Here is a 22,268-nt window from a genome sequence, read left to right on the forward strand (position 1 = left end):
GTAAAACGGAGATGATGAAAATCTGCATCATAGATGTTGTATTAAATGAAGTGATGAGCATTTATATCTTTCTCCCACCCCTCAAGCTGAGTCTGCTTGATCAAGGTACTCAATGTCTCAGTTCCTATCAGTAGGGATAAAAATAAAAATACATACTTCATACGGTTGTTGGAAGGAGTGAATGAATGTGTAAAAGGGACTGGGCTTCCCAATTGGCTCAGTGGTAAAGAACCTGCCTGCCAACGAAGTAGACGTGGGTTCAATCTCTGGATCAGGAAGATCCCCTGGAGAAGGAAATGGCAACCGATTCCCAGTATCCTTGCCTGGGATATCCATGGACAGAGGAGCCTGGCGGGCTACAGTCCATGGGGTCGCAAAAGAGTTGGACATGACTGAGCGACTGAGCACTGAACACATGCAAAGTGGCTAGAACAGTCTGGAACGTAGAAAACGCTCTGTACTGTAAGATACCATTATTATTACCACTGTCATTGTTATACAGTTGATTCAAGTAGCTATTCCCCCAGCATTAGTTCCCTATTCCCTGCCTTACCTGTCCTCTCCTTCCTACCCCTCCCTCCAGTCCTTGGACTTCTAACATGAATCATCAGAGAACCTCTTCAGCTGCTGATTCAGAAACGCCCAAACCCAGTCCAGACGGTGCTGCACACATGGGGACCCTCACGAAGCATGGTCGTGGACATCACAGGGGGCGGGCCTGCCGGTCCTTCCCACCTCGTGAGGCACGCCTGCCGGTCCTGTCCACCTCGTGAGGCACAGACGTCCTCAGGGTCCCTGGACAGTCTTACTTTGTAGCACATTGATCTACGTGGCACCAAGTTTACTTTTCTGAGGACACCAGTAGGGACAACATATGGAAAACTTGAGAAGTGATTTCCCTCTGGCAGCTCTGCCCTCCATAACAAAGCAAATGTGCCATGAAGGGCGTCTGGACTTTGCTTTGGCTTCTCTTTGCTTCTTTGAGGTTGAAGTGCTGCCAGGAATTGCCTTCCAAGAACTCTTTAGGAAACCTCAATTTCTGGATTCAGGGTGGTGCTTATGGTTACATCCTTGCCTAAAATGACCACATGAGGGCCAATCTGTACAAGGGCACACTGGCCAGCAAGGGTCCCTGTCAGTCCTGCGGTGACCTTATCTCCAGGCGTGCAGGAGGCATGGTCCTTGGTCATGGTATGCCTTCCACATACCAGAGCAAGACTGAGGGTGAGGTAGGTTTTCTTCTACAAGCCAGGTATTCAGTCTCTGCCAAACTTCACCAGTACCAACAAATCCAGCACAGACACCTCAGCATGTTTTATTGTAAGAGGATTCTATCCAAATACACACACTGCTGGGACCAATGTTCCCAATCAACAGGACCTAGAATAAAAGGAAGAGATCCGGGTTATCTACAAAGAATAAGTAAATGAAACACAAAGCGGGGAAGGATACTCATTAGTGATGTTGAGCACCTATTCTTTACAGGCACCGCACTACCTGGGATCATTGAGTTTTTAAGAAAATTTGTGATAAACATAATAACCCTCCCTCCTTTCCTCCATCCCCTCCATCTGTGTCTCCCTCCTTCTCTCCCCATTCTCTGAATAAGTTGGTCAAAAAGTCATTTGCCAGGACTTCCCTGGCGGCCCAGTGGTTAAGACTCCGCCCTTCCAATGCAGGGGGTGTGGTTTGATCCCTGGTCGGGAAGCTAAGATCCCACTTGCCACAACTAATATTTTGTATGTGTAACTGAAGATCCCGCATGCCACAACTAAGACCCGGCACAGCCAAAGAAATATATAAATATTTTACAAATAAGTAAAACTTACATGGAAGATTAAAGGGTCAAGATTAACCAAGATACTCGTGAAGAAAATAAGGTGGCTTTTTTTTGGGGGGGTGGGGGGAGTTAAGGGGCAGAGGTATAATAAACCAATAATATACAATATAGAACCCAGAAACACGTATATATGGAAACTTGATACATGTCAGAGGTGACACTGCAGATCAGTAAGGAGATAATGCTGGGCTAACTGATTATCCAAGTGGAAAAGAAAGTGGATCCCGACCTAACATCATACACTGAACTAAATTCTAGATGAATGATGATATAAACATGAAAGGAAAAACTTATGGTTTTTAGAGGAAATATAAAAGTTACTGTTAAAAAACTGAGATATAATTGACAGACAAATAAAAGATATCTTTATAAATGTATAAAAATGCTTTTTGAAAAGATACAAAACCCACCTAAGAAAATTATTCATATATTTGGCACATTAAAATAAAGAACTATGCACTGAAAAAATAATTGAGTGAAAAAGCAAGTGACAAATGGGGAGAAGATATTTACCATACACATTCCCACCCAAGAATGAGTATCGAGGATGTATAAAGAATGCTTACAAATGAATAAGAAATAACTACCAAATAGAAAAATGGTTAACAGGGATTTCATAGAGAGGACACATGTATGGCCAATGCACCTAAGTAGAAATCAGGGAAAATCATAACCACAGGGTATCATTTTATGCCAACCAGATTGGTAAACATTAAAAGTTTGACAATACCCCCAAATTAGTGGGGATACAGAGCTATGTAAATTGGTCCAATCTCTCCGGAAAACTTTTCAGCAGTATCTGGAAAACTTGACAACTCAAGAATAATTCTACTCCTAAGTGTAGTCTCTGAAGAAGTGCATCCATATGAACATAAGAAAATATACACAAAGAAGTTTAAAGCAGCATTGCTTGCAATAGCAAAAAGCTGGAGATAGAGCAAACGTCTCTTGACTCAAATATGGATAAATAAATTGTGGTATATACCTACAATGAAATACTATACAACAGTGACAATCAATGAACCACCGTCATATCCATCAACACTGAAAATTCTCTTCGGTCTTTTACAAAACAATGTACTTTCATAACGCTGGCTTTTGCTTTCAGTCTTGGAGCGGGTCTTGTGCCTATTTTTTAAGTATTTCAAATTATGATAACAGCTTAGGTTGGTGACGGAAAATGGGCTGAGTCACTGGGGGGAGGGAGGAGCTTCATTCTGAGTCATGCCTAGGACACATAAAACAATACAACTAAATTGCACTGAGCACAAATCCACAATGTCTGATACCTCTCAGATTTTCCAAGGGCCACTTCCTCCATCAATTTCCTGAGGACAGTTCTACCCTCAATGTCTTCATGTGTTTAAGAAGCAGCAGAATGTTCTTGTGGCGGTCCCTGGTACTAAGTTGCCCCAGACTGGCCAATCTTAGAGGATAACCACCTGGGACCGCCCAGCTCCCACCTCATTCGCCTCTCAAACTCTCTGAGACCCTGACCACTAACTGTATAGGGGCTAGTTTCCATCTTAATGGCTCAGGCAGTTAAGAATCTGCCTGTAATGCAGGAGACCTGGGTTCGATCGCTCGGTCGGGAAGATCTCCTGGAGGAGGAAGTGGCAACCCACTCCAGTATTCCTGCCTGGAGAATCCCGCGGACAGAGCAACCTGGCGGGCTACAGTCCATGGGGTTGCAGAGTGGGAGACGACTGAGTGATTAACACTGACTTCCACTTCAATTCTCCTTCACTCTCGGGCCTACCCTCATGTATGCGAAACCCTCATCGCCCTCGCCGAGTGTGCGCAACTTGGGACTTCGAGCCAAGACATCCTCAAGCGACCAAACTTCATTCAGCAAGCCCTAAGAACTCAAACACGAGCGTCAAATGATTCACGGCCCCGTGTCCCTTCTACTCGCCGGGTTGCCGAGGGAGGAATAGCCCCTAAGCCACGGCTGCCGCGCCTCGCCGTGACGTCACACAGGGCGCCCGGAAATGCCAGCCGAGCCCGTGCGTCATCTGACCGCGCCGAGATAGCCGTCACCGTCCTGTCTGTTGCTGGGAGGAGGCGAGAGGTGGGGTTGTTGGGGCAAAGATCATGCAGGACTGCGAGAGGTTTCCTGGGCAGCAGAGGCCGCTAGGCTGGGGATGAGAGAAGCGGGGCAGATGCAAAATCTGGAGAGCGCGGGGGCCGGACGGTCAGTCAGCACCCAGACGGGCAGTATGACCGGTGAGTGCCCGGAATCCTGCTCCCGCCGTCAGCCTCTCGCTTGGCTCTGCGCGTCTCCTGCCGTTTCACTCCGGGTTTCCTGCTTGCTCTTCTGCGTTTCTGCTCCTGGGTGTCCCATCCCTGCCCGGGGCGCGTCACCCCCTCCGTCACCGGGATCTCCTGGCCCGGCTGCACTGGCTTCTGAAGTTGAGGTCACTCCTCACTCCCCTTTACTTTTTCCTCCCAGGACCTGGAGCTGGGATTTCTGGGGATCGGCGAGCCTGAAAATTCCCTAAACCGTGTTTTGTTTTGTTTTGGTTTTAAAATTTGATTCCAAAATTAACCGCACGCGGCGCTTTCCTGTATTTCATCCCCCTTACCTTTTAAGGTCACCGTATTTTTAGTTCTATGTTCTAATCCCTGCCCTTGTTGCAGCGCCTCATCACAGTTCAGAGTAAAGGTTGCTCCACCGTGATGTCTGATGCAAGGATGTTTCATAACTTTATATATATATATATATATATATATATATATATATATATATATATATATATATATATATAAATATAAATATAAAATTCCCATAGCTACGTGCATCACTTGTACTTTTTTTTTTTTCTGCTGGGTTGAAAGAGGGCCCAACTTCGGAAGGTGCTGAGGCTGAAACTTTCTGATAAGAAAGTGCTTTGATTCTTTTGCACACGAATCCTTTTTCTCTGCTGCTACTGCTGCTAAGTTGCTTCAGTCGTGTCCGACTCTGTGCAACCCCATAGACGGTAGCCCACCAGGCTCCCCCGTCCCTGGGATTCTCCTGGCGAGAACACTGGAGTGAGTTGCCACTCCAATGCAGGAAAGTGAAAAGCGAAAGTGAAGTCGCTCAGTCGTGTCCGACCCTTAGCGACCCCATGGACTGCAGCCTACCAGGCTCCTCCGTCCAGGGGATTTTCCAGGCAAGAGTACTGGAGTGGGGTGCCATTGCCTTTTTCACTGCCTCTTGCTAAAACAGCGAAGCCCAGGCTGCAGCACCCAGGTGGCAGTGAGCTTAGTTCTTATTTTCATCATCAGTAAAAGTTTTAAGTGTTTGCCCTCTATTTTTGTAGGTGAAATACCAAGGCTTTCTAAAGTCAACCTTTTCACTCTGCTCAGTCTCTGGATGGAACTCTTCCCAGCAGTGAAAACCCAAAGACAGAAATCTCAGGTATAATTTTTTTCATAGATGGTTTTTCAACCTGTAGACAAGCGGTGGTCTGAAATCTGATTTTATTGCTCTAGTTTCCTTCACACTTAAAAACAAACTCACCAAGCCTTCAAATTGCAAAACACTCTCATGGTTTAGTGTGATGCTTGTAGTTCATAGCTGTGATGGTTTCGCTTTCCAGACTAAAAATAGAATATTAACAGTTACCCTCTCAAACTGCCATCTGTGTTTTCTTTGGTCAGCTGGCTGTCAAGGTCTTTGGCCCACGTTTTAATCAGGTTGTCTGTTTTCTTATTGTTGAGTTTTAAGAGTTCTTTGTATATTTTGGAGAGCAGTCTTTTATCAGATGTGTCTATTATAAATATTTTCTCCTAGTCTGCGACTTGTCTTCTCATTCTCTTGAGACATTGTCTTTTGCAGAGCGGTTTTTAATTTTAATGAAGTCCAACTTACCATTGATTTCTTTCAGGCATCATGCCTTTGGTGTTGTATTTAAAAAGTCATTGCCATACTCAAAATGATCTAGGTTTTCTCCTATGTTTATTTTCTAGGAGTGTTATAGTTTTGGTCTGTGACTCATTTTAAGTTAGTTTTTGTGAAGAGTGTAAGGTCTATGTGTAGATAGGGAATTTTTATGATAAAATGATAGTTCTCGGAGTGGTTTTCTCCCAATACCTATGTGAAATGTTTTATAAATAAAACATTATTTAAGATGTTGTGCATTTTTATTTCCTATTTTTCAACCACTTACTATTATTGGCTTTGAGAAAGTTCTTCATTTTCTTCATGGATTTTGAAGTCCTTTATTCTTCCTAGTTGTTAATAGCTTAGTATTATTTTATAAAAATAGAAGATTGCCAAGCTGTTGGTTTTTTTGGTTTTGGGGTTTTTTTGCTGATGAAATTTGTCTTAAAAAGACAGAAGCAAATGTTTAAGATTTAAGCCTTTTAAAGTGCGTTTAAAAGCTGGACTTTACGTTGCCGTGTTATTCAGCTGTGAGAAGGAAGGACGTCCTCCTATTTGCAGCACAGTAAATGGACCTTGAGCACATTATGCAAAATGAGGAAGTCAGACAGAGAAAGACAAGTCCTGTACGGCCAGGCTCGGAGACAGTAGAATGGTGGCTACTGGGGGCTGAGGGGACAGGAGAGATGTTGTTTAAGGGTACGGGCTTATGAGTAGTAAATACGCCCTGGAGATCTAGTGCACAGTCGCAGGGAATGCAGAAAACAATACTATTTTATAATCATCAAACATTCTAAGAGACTAGGACTTAATTATTCCAAGTACTAGAAAGAAGTGAATAGTTGTGTAACATGATTGAGGTGCTAGTTATTGCTATAATGGCAGTCATATTATAATATACAAATTTATCCAATTAATGCACACCTTAATTTTCTACAATGTTATATGTCAAATGTATTTCAGTTAAACATTAATTAAAAGTGGGGCTTTTTACAAATTGAGTAATAATTTTGAAGAACCTTTTTTAATATAAAGATTTGGTATCATTTTAATTCATTCATACACACCACACCACACACACACACACACACACCCCAAAATATATCTTGTTCTTTTTCATCAGACAGGCACATTAATTTATATAAATAATTCCACTATTAATTGCATGATGTTCACAAAGTTGATAAGATCTTTTTCCTATTAAGAAAAATGTTCTCTAAGCTAAAGTAATAAAGTCGTTTCACTTATTAAATTCTTTATCTTGCTTTTGCTATAGATAGTAAGCCACAGAAACTCTAAGATGCAATTTCATATGTACTTGTATTGGAAACACTGCTTTTGACACTCTAAAAATCTTTGTCTTTTTAAAAATAAAATATTTTTATGTGTTACAAAAATAATACATGTTTATTATTTACAAAATAGAAGGGAAAATATGCCTCATAATTGCACCACTTGGAGACTACTAACATTTTTGTGCTGTTTCACAATATTTTTGCTCTATTTCCTTTATTACTTGGATATCATTTAATTCTGGATGCTGCCCTTTTGACTTAACAATATTGAAAATGCTCATGTTATAATACTGTTATAAGCACTGGAGTGGCGACTTAGTCTGATGCTTTCAGAGTAGCCAGTGGTTCAGCAATTTCTCCCGCCCTCACCCCTATCTTTGCCAACCATCATCCTATTCTCTGTGTCTCTGAAAACTTGGGGATTTTTGTTTGTTTCTTTTGTGATCCCATATAAGAGAGGTCTTATGGTCTTTGTCTTTCTCTGTCTGACTCACTTCAGTTAGCATATTGCCCTTGAGATCCCTTTATGTTGTAGATGGCAAGATTCCATTCTGTTCTATGGCTAAATAATATTCCATTGTGTGTATTGAATACTCACACAATGTTTCTTCTCCATTCATCTGTTGATGGACGCTGAGGTTGTCTTCATATTTGGGCTATTGTAAGTAAATAATGCTGCAGTGAACACGGGAGTGTATATATCTCTTCAAGTTAGTGTTTTCATCTTCTCTCGATAAATACCCAGAAGTGAAATTGCTGGTTCATGCTATAGTTCTATTTTTAATTTTTAGAAGAAGCGCCATACTATTTTCCATAGTGCCGGAACCAATTTACACTCTCAGCAATGGTGGATGAGAGTTCCCTTTTCCCACACCCTCCCTAACACTTGTCAATTCTGGCTTCTTTGACGACAGCCATTCTAACAGGTGTGAGGTGATATCTCATTGTGGTTTTGATTTGCACTTCTCTGATAATTAACGATGTAGAGTAGCTTTTTGTTTACCTGTTGACCATCTGTATATCTTTGGAAAAATGTCTATTCAGCTTCTGCCCATTTTTAATTGGATTTGTTGATTTTTTTTTTTTTTTTGCTGTTGAGTTGTGTGAGTTCTTTATATATTTTGAATATTAGCCTTTTGTCAGATATGTGATTTGCAAATATTTTCTCCAACTCAACAGGCTTTTTAGTTTGTTGTATTTCCAGTTGTTTATTTTTGCTTTTGCTCTTTTGCTTTTGGTGTCAGATTCAAAAAATTACCAAAACCTATGTCAAGAAGCTTACCACCTGTTTTCTTCGAGGTTTTTATCATTTTATTGTCATCTTAATGATTGCATAACAATCCATTCTATCAGTGTAACATGTCTATTTCCTTATTATTGGACATTTAAATTATAATTTTTGCCAACCTTAGGGAATTATTAACTACAACCATTTCTGAATATAACTGTTATCTGAGTTTTCTGTGTTGTCAAATATTTACACTGTATGAATGTGTCTTGAGGTTTGTTCAGCAAAGTATACATAGTATAAAGAGTAAGAATTTTTAGTTATCCAGTCTAAAACTAGATAAATGAGTGGGACTTCGGAGGAAAAAAATAAAAAAACACCATAAGTACTTAAAACTTTTAGAATAATACACAATGGAGTATTACTCAGCCATTAAAAAGAATATATCTGAATCAGTTCTAATGAGGTGGATGAAGCTGGAGCCTATTATACAGAATGAAGTAAGCCAGAAAGAAAAACACCAATACAGTATACTAACACATATATATGGAATTTAGAAAGATGGCAACAATGACCCTGTATGTGAGACAGCAAAAGAGACACAGATGTAAAGAACAGTCTTTTGGACTCTGTGGGAGAGGGCGAGGGTGGGATGATTTGGGAGAATGGCATTGAAACATGTATATTACCATATGTGAAACAGATTGCCAGTCCAGGTTCGATGCATGAGACAGGGTGCTCAGGGCCGGTGCACTGGGATGACCCAGAGGGATGGGCTGGGGAGGGAGGTGAGGGGGGTTCAGGATGGGGGACACATGTACACCCGGGGCGGATTCATGTCAATGTATGGCAAAAACCACTACAGTATTATAAAGTAATTAGCCTCCAATTAAATAAATTTGGAAAAAAAAATTTGGAATAGAAATAGAATACTATTGAACATGGCTGTCATTTAAAAATAGTTATCTCTCCTACTGGTTCATAGTTTTAAATTTCAGTTAAGTAAGACTTATCTAAAATTTCCCGAATATTACTTCATTAAGACTTTAGAATAACTGCATTGTTCCCTCATGTTTCTGTATATATCATGTATTGTCTTTCTCTCCCAGCTGTTCCCATGGTGTCCTCTGGGACCTTATCTTTATGCTGAAAGACCTCACGTACCTTTCCAGGACAGAAGTAATGTAGCATAATGATGAAGACAATGGATTAGGGGCTCGGATCCCTGCTTACCCATTTATTAGCTCTGTGACCATGGTTGAGATATTTTATCTCTATCCACAGTTTCTTCATCTGGAAAATGAGAATAATCATAGCTACTTTGTAAAAGCTGGGAAAATTAAAGAAGGTGATTTAGGACCAGACACATGGTAACTGTTAGGTATTATTATTATCGTCGTACATACAGTCAGCATTACCACTACCACCCCCCACACCTCCATCATTTCATTACCAACATCACTGCTTCCTCCACTTCCTGTTCTTTACATAGGAAATATTGAATTAATCACATTTTATGTACTAATCCTTCCCCCGCCCCTTAATCTGCTTTTAATTAGGAAAAGGAGGAAGGAAAGCATGGACCCTTAGGAGACAATGAAGAGATGGCCAGAGTATCTGCTGACAAAAAACAGGTGCATTTTTATGATTTAAAAAAAAGACATATTCATAATAACAAAGCAAAAGGGATGATACAAAGTAGAATAAAAGTTTCTTTTATATTCAAGTTCCCCATTCCCATTTCCGGGAGAGTTTTTGTGTATCTTTCTAAAAATCATACATTTACAAGACTATGTATGTTTCTCCAAAGGCTGGGGGTGGGGAGGTGAGACCAGATAGGATTATATAATCTATAATCTGTTCCTATATCTTGCTCTTTTTTTTTTTTTTAACATTTTCAAATTTCACTCTCGTCACCTTCCCATGTGAGTTCATATAGAATGTGTTGAGAAACACTCTTCCATATTCTCTCAAACTCCAACACATCCTGCTGGTCTTGGCAAGAATGCAAGGCCCTCGCTCGCTTTGCCTAGGCCATTTCTCAGGAGTTGAGTTTGCAGCAGGTAACCTTGAGGGTTGAAGTAATGTCTCTCTCTGGGACATAGAACAGGTTTGCACTATTCTCAATAAAACACAGCAGAATTCCCAAGCGCAGTACTCCTGTCCTGTGACGCAGCTAGCTCACTCTGTGTCTAGAAATCCATATAGGCCTGTCCGCATGACCCCTTGTGGGCAAGGGGACCGTTGCAGACATGAGGCTCGCCCTGCTTGCTGTACATGAACCATAGTCATCATTTCTGACATAGGATGTCTTCTGCTAGCATCTATGGGACAGCACCAGGCCAACTTACTGGCTTATAAGTAGAGTAACATCAAAGCCCAGACCTGACCAGATGAGCCTCGTTCTTTTTAATATGCCTAGTATTTCCTTGCCATCTTAATCTTTTGGGTTTTCCAGAGAGACTCTGTGATTCATCGGGTGTGGAGTAGAGACAAAACATTCACATTTTGAAAAAAGTTACCTTGTTGTACATTTGGGTTGTTCAAAAAAGTTACCTTGATGTACATTCCTGGAGACTTCTGGTTATTTCTGAGAGTGAGTCTCGAAAATGCCCAACAAGAATATAGAAATTATTTGTTTTAGAATATGTAGATGTTTTTAGTTATAAGAAAGAAAAAAGGAAAAAAGTAGTGAATGTATACAAAACAGACTGTCCTCTTTCACTTCTGTTTTACTGTAAAACTCTGTGATTAGGTTTACATAGATGACTTGTCAAGATGTTAGAGAAGTGAAGCAAAATCAGGATCCAGAACAGTGACTCACTGCAAAGATTTAGTTCTGGGAGTCGGAGTAAGCAGAAGTCCCAGAATGGAATGCAACAGAGGCCTTTATTGGCTTTAAATTTGGGATGGAAGAATCCTGGTCTCAAACTTGAGGTTTTGGCCCTGGCTAGAAACAAAATGGGAAGAAAAAAAGATATTTTCGAAAGTAAAAAGTACTCTCAACAAAAAAGTGATAAATGTGGCCTGAAAGATTGTTCCAATAAAAAAATTAAGTGATGAGTAATGCTTCATTTTTTAAGAATGATTTTTAGATATTCCACTGAGTCTCATTTTCCACTGTTACAGAAATTTATACTCATAACTGAAACCGAAACTTGGCTCTTTTAGTTTGGTCTCGTCTTGAAAGTGAGTTCAAACGTGTCCTCTTGGGAATAACTTTAGAGTAAAATCTTTTGAAAGGGAATAGGGAATAATGGACACTGTGTTCTCAGCCCAAGTCCCCCTCATATTGTGAAATCCCTTATGAACCCAAGGATTAGTTTTATGTCCCTTCCTTCAGAATCTTTTGCTGTGAAAACAGCTATTTTGTGGCACACGCAGAACTAATTTTTAACCTTAATGTGTTTTATCTGATGTAATATTGTTACAGCTGCCTTTTTGATTAGTATCTGTACAAATTAGGTCACCTTAGGTTTAAAGGAACCACTCTTTAGCCCTCCAGCCCATGCCCAGCTTTTGGGACTGAAAAATAAAAGTCAGCCCAGCCCTTACTGTGGGCGGGAGACTGCTGAGACGGCTGTGGCTGACTGCTCTCGCTTTGAGTTCTCTCTCCTTTCTAACACCCGAGGTTATGTCTTCCTTTCCTTGAGCTTGAATATATGTTTTTAAACATTTTAAAAATTATAAATAACCTATATTTTTGTGGAAGGTGAATCCTAACCACGTTAGTCTAGACTGCCATAGTCTTAAAAATTAGTAGAATCATTTGTTAGAAAGAAGTTGAGAATTATCTTATTTTAGTCAGCATTTAAAATATTTTAGGGACTGCCCTCATGGTCCAGTGGTTAAGACACTGTGCTCCCAATGCAGAGGGCACAGGTTCAGCCGCCGGTCAGGGAACTAAAATCCCACATGCCGAAGCCAAATAAGTAAATAAATAAGAATAAAAAGTAAAATATGATAAGTTAAAAATTTTTTAGTTAGTAGATGTAAACTTTTATCTATATAGAATGGATAAACAGCAAGGTCCTATTAATTGGCATAGAAAACTATATTCAGTATCCTATTGTAAACCATAATGGAAAAGAGTGTATATAAAAAAATGAATGTATATATGTATAACTGAATCACTTTGCTTTACAGCAGTAACTAATACAGCATTGTAAATCAACTATATTTCAATTAAAAAAATTTTTTTTAATTTAAGATGACCTCTGATTTAGTTCTGGCTTTTACCATCTGTGAGTCTTTCAGAAAGTCATGTAAATTTTCTGGGCTTCACTTACCCATGTGTAAAATCACAGGTTTGCCAAAATTTTCCTTCTTACTATCTAGAACCTTAATACTAAGTAGTCTTAGGCTAGATGTTATAAGAAACAAGTCAAATCAACTTCATTATTGCCCTTTACTAGGGTAAAAAGTAATTCATTTTTTACTAGGATAAATTTGTGATAATTGAATGCTTGTTTGGTTAAGAAAGCCTAGATTTAGAAGACTTCTGGTGTAAAGTCAACATTTTAAACCTTCAGAAAATTTTTTGGACCTAATGAGAAATGTGTATTTGTTCAAACTATGTTCAGATGAAGAATTAAACTTTCATTTTATTCATACATCAAGTATAATCCATGAGATGATCATTAGATATTATAAAATAAATTACTATTTTATATCTTAATATAGGTGAAGAGAACTGGTCTTGTGGTGGTGAAAAATATGAAAATTGTTGGTCTCCACTGTTCAAGTGAAGATTTACATGCTGGGAAAATTGCTCTGATAAAACATGGGTCAAAGCTGAAAAACTGTGATCTCTATTTTTCCAGAAAGCCATGTTCTGCTTGTTTGAAAATGATTGTAAATGGTAAGTGTAGATAAGGCTTTGTTGGGGATTAATAGCATTTATCTGAGAACAAGTCAAATTGCCTAATATAATTTTAAAATATACATATGTATCTGAAGACAGTTTGATATACTGTAAGAAGAAGAATCGGAAAAGATGTATTCTGGTCTCAGCTGTGTCACTAGTTAGGTGACCCTCAGTGTACTGGTAGACTAATACTAGCTACTTTAACAAACACCAACAACATTTCAGTGGCTTAATATATTAGACACTCATCATGCATGTAATAGTCCAGTGCAGGTGTTATCAAACAGCAGCCAGCTATTCTGTGGTTGATGTGTGGGCCTCAGCATCTTCTGTCGTAAGCTCCTGGAATCCCTACTGGCCTCTCCTGTATCTAGAGACAGAGGAGAGCAGGCATGTTTTTGTTTAGTCATTAAGTAGTGTCCGACTCTTTGAATGTTTAAAAAATGTTGCTTTGTTATTGTTGTTTAGCCTCTAAGTCTTGTCTGCTTCTTTTGCGACCTCGTGGGACTGTAGCCCACCAGGCTTCTCTGTCCATGGGATTTCCCAGGCATGAATACTGGAGTGGGTTGCCATTTACTTCTCCAGGGAATCTTCCCACCTCAGGGATCAAACCCGAGTCTCCTGTGTTGGCAGGCGTATTCTTTACCATCGAGCCACTAGGGAAAGCAAGAGAAAGCATACCTGTTTTTTAAAAACCCTGGCCTGGAAGTCACAGACATCATTTTTGTTCGCGTGCATTGTGGGAACTGTATTCCTGGCTGGGTGGCTGCCTTCCAGTGACTACTCTACCCCTTGGAAGGAGGAGCACAAAGAATTAATATATAGCTATCTATACACACTGGGCTCCTCTCTAATCTTTGTGTTTATGATTCTGTTCTGTACCTAGGTATGTATCCAGACCATTTACCTATTTAAAAAATGGTGCATCTTTTACATGGGCTTCCCAAGTGGCTAGTGGTAAGGAATCTGCCTGCCAGTGCAGGAGAGTAAAGATCAGATTGGTGGTAAGGGGAGTTCCCTTGAGCTATAGGCACTTCCAGAAGAAGTGGTCACATGCTAGAGCCTCCTTCAAAGGAGGCCTTCACAGTTACCTTCCAGCCCAAGCCACAGTAAGAGTCTGTAGTAGCAAGGAGTAGATAGAAATGTGCATTTGTTCAACTCAGATGTTTATTATTTTGAATATAGAAAACCTGTGGGCCATCTGGCTATTCACCTCTGGGCACAATGATAAAAAAATAAATGCCTTTTCTAATGGAAATTATATGAGACATGAGCAAAGGGGTTTCTTTGTTTTAAATACTAATTAATTGATGAACATTTATGTGTTTCTGTATCTGGCATCTTGTTGTTCAGTTCCAAACACAAATTTAAAACTGTTTTCATGTTTGTTATTCAGTTTTGCTTTCTCTTTTGTAAATTTACTTTCTCTCTTGTCAATTCACATGTGCTCTCAAGAATTTCGATCTCTGTATGTTAAAGATGGGACTCCTTGGTGGCTCAGTGGTAAAGAATCCACCTGTAGTACTGCTGGGTTTGATCCTGCTTCTGGGTTTGATGCGGGTCAGAAAGATCCCCCTGGAAGAGGGCATGGCAACCCCCTCCAGTATTCTTGCCTGGAGAATCCCATGGACAGAGGAGCCTGGCGGGCTACAGCCCATCAGATCGCAAAGTGTCAGACATGACTGAGCCACGAAGCACAGCAGCCCATGTTAAAATGACTAACTATTCCTCTGCTACGTTGACTGAACAATGTTCCTTCTAGTTTGTTGTTTTGTCTTTAATTTTGTATTCGTAAAAGCAGTTCACACTTCTTCCTCTCCCCCTGCTTCCCTGCTCCCGTCACGTTATAAATTCTTTGTGGATGTTTTGGATAACTGTATATTTTATTATGAGGAGGACTGTCATGTGTTAAACTGTTCCCCTGTTTTGGCCATTTAGATTTTTTCTATTTTTACGGTTTTAAACAATGCTGCACTAAACATATACGTACATGAATTTTTATTTTTTGTCTTTACTTCAAATATTTTCTTAGACGAGCTTCCCAGAGAAAGAGTTTAAAGTACCAGTACATTTTTCATGCATGGATGAATTGTTTATTTTAGGTTCAAAACTCTAGTCAATATCAGTTATGCTGTACTATTTCTGGAAGCAGCCATTTCATTACTTGGAGGACTCTGGTACATCTTCCTAGCTCTGGGCTTTGGGACCACACTTAGCAAAACCATTGATTGCATAGATGCTTCCCACGGGCTTTGTTGTCAGCAAACATTTCCTATAAAGGGCCACATAGTGAGTATTTTAGGCTTTGCAGGCTGTATCGTATTCATACAGCTATTCAGCTCTCAGCTAATCCATTGTAGTACAGAAACAATGAGAATATGTCAGTGATTAGTTATGTCTGTGTTCCCACTAATCTTTACGGGCACTGAAAATTGGATTTTATATAATTTTCATTGTGTTACAAGTATTTTTTTTCCTCAACTATTTAAAAACTGTGAAAGCCATTCTTGACCCGCAAGCTGTACAAAAGTAGGCAACGGGACAGATTTGGCCTGTGGCCACAGTTTGCCAACACTCAGGCTATATTACTGGTGATTTGGTAGTAGACATTTATTACACTGGGACCTCAGGATCAACTGCAATGATATGATGGATTTATCAAGAAAACCCTTAATTTCGGCAGGCATCTGCTAACTAACTTTCATATTTTTTATTTCAGCTGGAGTTAATCGAATTTCATATTGGCCTGCTGACCCAGAAATAAGTTTGCTCACTGAGGCTTCTGGTTTCGAAGACGCAAAGTTAGATGCCAAAGCAGTGGAAAGACTGAAGTCAAACAGTCGGGCCCACGTGTGTGTCTTACTTCAGCCTTTGGTCTGTTACATGGTGCAGTTTGTAGAAGAGACCTCTTACAAATGTGACTTTATTCAAAAAATTTCCAAAACATTGCCAGACACTAACTTTGATTTTTATTCTGAATGTAAACAAGAGAGAATAAAAGAATATGAAATGATATTTTTGGTTTCCAATGAAGAAATGCATAAGCAAATACTGATGACTATAGGTTTGGAGAACTTGTGTGAGAATCCGTACTTTAGCAATCTAAGGCAGAACATGAAAGACCTTGTCCTTCTTCTGGCCGCAGTAGCTTCCAGCGTGCCCAACTTTAAACACTACGGATTTTATTGTGGCAACACCGAACACAGTAATGAAATTCACAATCAAAGTTTGCCACAAGAAATTGCAAGGCACTGCATGATTCAGGCCAGGTTACTGGCATATCGAACTGGTGAGTTACACGCTTAGTTCCTAAATCGGGGTTGATGGGGTCGTATTTGTGTCAGACATAAAGTGTTCATTTCACTTCTGGTAGCGTTTATTGACTCTTAGATACTAAAGTGTTGCTGCTCATACCAATATAGAGAAGTTAGTGAGACCCTTGAGTAGACAACTCTTTCTTAGAGCAGTTTTAGGATTTCTTGTGGCCTATATTGGATGCTGCATTTATAAATCAGGATCTAATTCAGCCCTTTCTGCTGCTTGCTTTTATCATTTCCCAGTTGAATGAGCCCTCCACTAGAGAAAGGACAAAAAGAGAGAGAACCAGAATTATTCCTCTTTTTTTAACTACTCAATATTCTATATCTATTCAATATTTAGTAAAAACTTAGAAAAATCTTTAAAATATGAATTTCAAATAACCAGTAGAATCTAAGAAAATTGGCAGATTCTTCCAATTTCTGATATGTTTTCAAACAGCAAGGGGAGAAATCAAACATTTTTAACTTTATTAAGTTGTACATGAGTATGTATGTGAAGAAGGAAAATACTACTTGGGAATTTTACCTTACCATGATAAAGGGTGGTATCTATATTTCCAGTTACAGAATAGTGTTTTTACATCTTACCAGACATAACATTTTTGAAAGTAGAATGATGATCACTTTTTAAAATGCGACTTTGGAATAGGGAAAAGAAAATTCCGGCAGAAGGAGCAGCAGAGGAATGCCTGGTGAGTGGGCTATAGTAGGAATTTTAAAATTTATTCCAAGAAGAGAAGGAGGATAGAGAAAATCTTCAGAAAAAGTCCATACAGACGCACTGGTCTGCAGTACATGCTCAACAGAGACCACGGGTTGAAGTAATTTCAGTAAAATGGAGGTTTGCAAAAGGCAGCTTGTCAGGGTCACCATAGAAACTTAAAGTGAAAGTTTAGTCACAGTCGTGTCCGACTCTTTGCGACCCCATAGACTGTAGCCCACCAGGCTCCTCTGCCCATGGGATTTTCCAGGCAAGAATACTAGAGTGGGTTGCCATTTCCTTCTCCAGAGGATCTTCCTGACTCAGGGGTTGAAGCCAGGTCTCCCACATTGTAGGCAGATGCTTTACCATCTGAGCCACCAGGGAAGTTCTCAGTACAAATGCTCAAATTCTAACCCAGACACACTAAGCCTGGTCCCTGTGGGTGTGTCCTAGGCCTGTGAATTTTTAAAATTCTGCAAGGGATTCCAACATTCAACAGGGTTAATCATCACCTTAAAAGAATTTGATTCTGCTACAGGCACAAACTGTATGATGCCAAACAACTGAAGGGTCTAATCTTAACTATCTGGTTTAAGTGTGAGTTTTGATTTCTTTTTATGTCCTGTTTTCCGTTAGACTAGGTGTTTTCCAAAGCTGACAATCATGCCTTCCTCCTGAACCACACAATGTTGATGATGAAAGTAGGGTGACATGGCCAAGAAGGCTTAACTGTTTCAAATCATAACTCAGCGGTTCTCAACTTTCAGTTGAGGCGATGCACATGAGAAGTCTACGTTCCCAACTCTGCTGCCTCCCTTGGAGAGGTTAATTCAGGGAGTTTCCATGGGAGTCAGGAGTCTGCTTTTTGAACAAGCATCCAATGGTTCTGATGCAGTTGGTCTGTGGACAACACTTGGACAAACCCTGATGTGACCACAGTATTGGAAGTGAAAATAACCACACTTGTGTTCCAGAATAATAGCATAGAGTCCTCTGACTTTCGGTGATCAAAGGGTCCGAGGAGTTTGGCTCAGTGATTACAAGTTGACCTTTCCTTCAAGGGTATACAGAGAAAACCCTGTGAATGAGCAGATCCTGGGTAGCAATTTATAGACATGAAAGAATTTTTTTAAAGAAGTTTTACATAAAAATTACAGATGTGAAAAGATTTTTGAGAAATTACCTCATCTGTCATCCAACCTTGAGGGCTGGGTGAAACCTACTCCATTGTATATGGATGAAATTTTATTCCGATTTCAAAAGACATGTAGTAAAGTATATTCTCTTGGTGAAACTATCCTTAGCTAAACAGTGGAGCTTAGTTTAAAGATCATGTTTTGGGAGGCTTCCCTAGTGGCTCAGTGGAAAGAACCTGCCTGCCAATGCAGGAGACACGACTTCAATCCCTGATTCAGGAAGATCCACATGCCTTGGGACAACTAAGCCCATATGCTACAACTATTGAACCTGTGCTGTAGAGCCCGGGAGCTGCAGCTGCTGAGCCCGTGTGCCCCAGCTGCTGAAGCCTGGGCGGCCAAGAGGAGAGCCCATGCTCTGCAACGAGAAGCCACCTCAATGAGAAGCTCTCGCACAGCAACTAGAGAATAGCCCCCGCTCACCGCAGTTAGAGAAAAGCTTGGACAGCAACAAAGACCCAGCACAGCCATAAATAAAATTCTAAAAAAAAAAAGAAGAAGAAAAAAAAATTTTTAATCACATTTTTTCCCCCTCTTGACAAGATTTAGTCTGTCCTTAGACTGAAACAGAAAAGGTGGCTCCTGGACTAAAAAATAATAATATGAAGAATGCTTAGTGTCAGTGGTAGGAAAAGTAGACTTGATATGAAGAATTTCTCCCCCCCCCCACCCAGCAAATAGATATTCTTATTTCATTAAAATCATATTACTTTTTTTTTTTCATTCAGCAAACCCTTTTTGAGCTTTTACCATATGTTAGTCACTGCCCTGAGCTCTCTAGATAAAGTTAATATTTTTAACTTTTAAAACTAAAAACTTGGGATTTGAAGAATTTCTATGAGTTTTTCATTTTTTGTTCCAGATTTATGCATGTATTAAGTACAGTTTTACTTAGAGGTTTTCATTTTTAGCTTCTGCAACTTGCCTTAGAAATGAGCATAAAGCCATAATTATGTTCTTTTCTCACCATGTTATATTCTGAAGATCTTGGAAGGCACAAGACTTTGTTTATCCCCAAATCCCTTTGCTGACAGTCTCCACCTCTAAATTGCATTCCTGCCACCCTGTTCCTTGGCATCACACTCCTTTCCTTTATAGCCCAGCACACTGCCTTTGCTTTTAGACTCTTTCTTGTTACCACCTTCCTCCCACACCAGACATGAGCTTCATGAGTGCAGGGACTCAGGCATGCAGGGAACGGAAGTCTTGGTTACGAAATTCTTCATGTCAGAGGAAGGCAAGCAGGTTGGGTGAAGAGACCTAAATCTTAATCACTTACTTTGAATATGTAGAATTTCTATTTTGGTTTTGTATTTTCTGTTTAAGGTTAATAGTTTAAAGAAATACAGCTTTGCTTGTTGCAGAGTAATTCAATTGGTTCTGCAGGGAAATTTTAATCTAATATTTATAACTTGACCACTTGATTTAGAAACGAGCATCACGTCAACAACTTGGCATTCTTCTCCCCACAAGGTAAACTCTGAAGGTCAGGGAAAGGACATCATTTTGTGTAAATTAAAATTCCTTTCATGTACCTACCAGCAATATATATATATATATGTGAAGGCCCATAAGGGTATATGTTTATGAGTTTGAACTTTTTTCATAGTAAGAACACATCCATGAAATGTGTTTTCCTTGATAGAGTGCAAAAAATACTAGGAGAAGACAGATTTGATTGTTGTGAATGGTTTATTACACCAAATCCATTAGTTCAGGAACTTCTGTCTTACTTTCATCATCTATTAGAAATAGGTATTTAAAACCTGACTTGGTGGAGATTGAGTAAAGTTACCCTAAAGTCTGGTTACAGCTTTGAAGTCACCCGAGTGTGGGCACTGCTACTGCAGTGATCTCTGCACACGCATCGTCTATGACTGGGTTGGCAGTGACACTGTCTTTAATTAGTTCATCCCTAGCTCCCATAGTCTATGCTTGACAGTATTCTCATACTTTTCCATAATTAGTGAGGTTGTCAAGGATTGCCGCTACATTTATGAAGTGTATTTCAATAAATACATGTTTATTATTTTTGGAAAAACAAATCTATTTCTGAAACTAACAGATCATTGGTTTTCACTGAGTCACATGCCATGTATCTTTCAGAGGATCATAAAACAGGAGTCGGGGCAGTCATCTGGGCGGAAGGAAAATCTGTAAGTGTGAAATTAATTCTTTATAATCATTTAAACTTGATTTTGTTTAACATATTTTGATCTTAAGTGCATGACATTTTGTTGCCCCATGGGGATTAATATTTATTAGGGTATTTATTTATTAAGTTCTAAAAACATTTGCGCTTTCTTTCAGCAGTTTTCTAGATAGATACATTCATTTAATAAACCTTCATTCAACTTCCACAGGACAGGGTAGACCCTGTGCCCCCGTGAACAGTGGGGAGTTACAGGCCACATATCCCACCCTTCACGGCCTTACAGTCTAGTGATGGAGACGGAGGTGAAAAGGAGACGGGCATATAGCTGTAATCATAACATGACGCTGTGAGAGCACAGAGGAGGCCTCTTACTCTGCTTGGAGAAATAAGGAAAGCATTCTTGGAGGAGGTCGGCTGCTATTAGTCTTGAATAATGAGGAGGAGTTCATCAGCACAGCAAGTTAGTGGGACTCGGAGGGCAACACGAAGAGGTAGTGCGTGGAATATGGGGAAATGCAAGTGATTTGGCACATTGGAGTCCAGAGTCCTATGTCTAGTAGAATAGCAAAAACATTAGGCTGCACCGTGAAGAACTTCATATACCATGGAGAGTTTAGACTTTATCTTTTAGACAGTGGGGATGCCCTAGCATCGCACTAACCAGCAGAAATAAAAAGCAAGCCACATACATGATTTAAAAGTTCTTAGGAGCCACATTAAAAAAAATAAGGAACAGGTGAATTAATTTTAGAAATATACTTAATCACCTGTTGAGAAATATTACCATTTCAGCATGTAACCAATATAAAAATATTGGTTAATATTTTTAATACAATATTTTGCATTTGAGAGGAGTATTGAGTCTTTATAATTCTGTGTGTGTTTTATACTTATTTGTTGTTGTTTAGTCACTTCAGTTGGAGAAGGCAATGGCACCCCACTCCCATACTCTTGCCTGGAAAATCCCATGGACAGAGGAGCCTGGTAGGCTGCAGTCCATGGGGTCGCTAAGAGTCGGACACGACTGAGCGACTTCCCTTTAACTTTTCACTTTTCACTTTCATGCATTGGAGAAGGAAATGGCAGCCCACTCCAGTGTTCTAGCCTGGAGAATCCCAGGGACGGGGGCGCCTGGTGGGCTGCCGTCTCTGGGGTCACACAGAGTCGGACACGACTGCCGTGACTTAGCAGCAGCAGCAGTAGCAGTCACTTCAGTCGTGTCAGGCTCTTCTGCGACCCCATGGACCGTGGCCCCCAGGCCCCTCTGTCCGTGAGTCTCCCAGGCAGGAACCCTGGAGTGAGTTGCTGTTTCCTTCTCAGGGGCATCTTCTGGCCGCTCTCAGTTTGCACTGACCACGTGTGCCCAATGGCCACTGTATTGGACAGTGCAGTCTAAGAACATCTTAAGTGGGAAAATGATCAGATTTGCATTTTAAAAATAAAGTGGGGCTAGACAGGAAGTAGGGAGATTAAGAAAAAAGATGATGAGGACTTGAAATTATGGGGATGTGTTGAGAAGGAATGGAGCTAGGAGACAGTAAATATGATACTGTTGATACTATCATATGAGTAATTATAATATTAATATATTGAAATTTTAGTGAGGTTTATAGCATTTTCCAAACTATTATAAACAGGTTTGGTTTATTAAATATTTTACTCTTAGAGTTGATAAAGCATTCATATTAACACCTAATATGCCACTGACCAGGATAAAGAAAAATGCCACTTAATGTAGGAAGTTCTATTATTTATACACACACACACACACACACATATATACACAATAGAGGCTC

The 22,268-nt window shown here is 39.9% G+C and overlaps 1 protein-coding gene and 1 long non-coding RNA gene across 3 annotated transcripts in view; one reads left to right on the forward strand and one right to left on the reverse strand.

Moving 5' to 3' along the window:
• Positions 1–373: 373 nt before the first annotated feature.
• On the reverse strand, positions 374–3,771 carry LOC113902240. Its single transcript, XR_003513719.1, has 3 exons — positions 3,600–3,771; positions 2,830–3,068; positions 374–1,380 (listed from the first exon to the last, which is right to left on the reverse strand). It is a non-coding gene; the product is annotated as an uncharacterized LOC113902240 (long non-coding RNA).
• A 78-nt stretch (positions 3,772–3,849) lies between these two features.
• The window catches only part of CDADC1 (cytidine and dCMP deaminase domain containing 1), a 30,785-nt gene continuing 12,366 nt past the window's right edge, over positions 3,850–22,268 (forward strand). The window contains exons 1-6 of one of the 2 annotated variants that reach the window (XM_027557268.1): positions 3,850–4,066; positions 5,146–5,243; positions 9,791–9,865; positions 12,915–13,092; positions 15,818–16,387; positions 20,424–20,473. In XM_027557268.1, the coding sequence (XP_027413069.1) occupies positions 3,985–4,066; positions 5,146–5,243; positions 9,791–9,865; positions 12,915–13,092; positions 15,818–16,387; positions 20,424–20,473 (1,053 nt within the window). In that variant the 5' untranslated portion in view covers positions 3,850–3,984. The remainder of the gene's footprint in view (positions 4,067–5,145; positions 5,244–9,790; positions 9,866–12,914; positions 13,093–15,817; positions 16,388–20,423; positions 20,474–22,268) is intronic. The other variant, XM_027557269.1, reaches the window with a different exon arrangement.

Source organism: Bos indicus x Bos taurus, chromosome 12 (genome assembly GCF_003369695.1).
Source record: "Bos indicus x Bos taurus breed Angus x Brahman F1 hybrid chromosome 12, Bos_hybrid_MaternalHap_v2.0, whole genome shotgun sequence".
Taxonomy (NCBI): domain Eukaryota; kingdom Metazoa; phylum Chordata; class Mammalia; order Artiodactyla; family Bovidae; genus Bos; species Bos indicus x Bos taurus.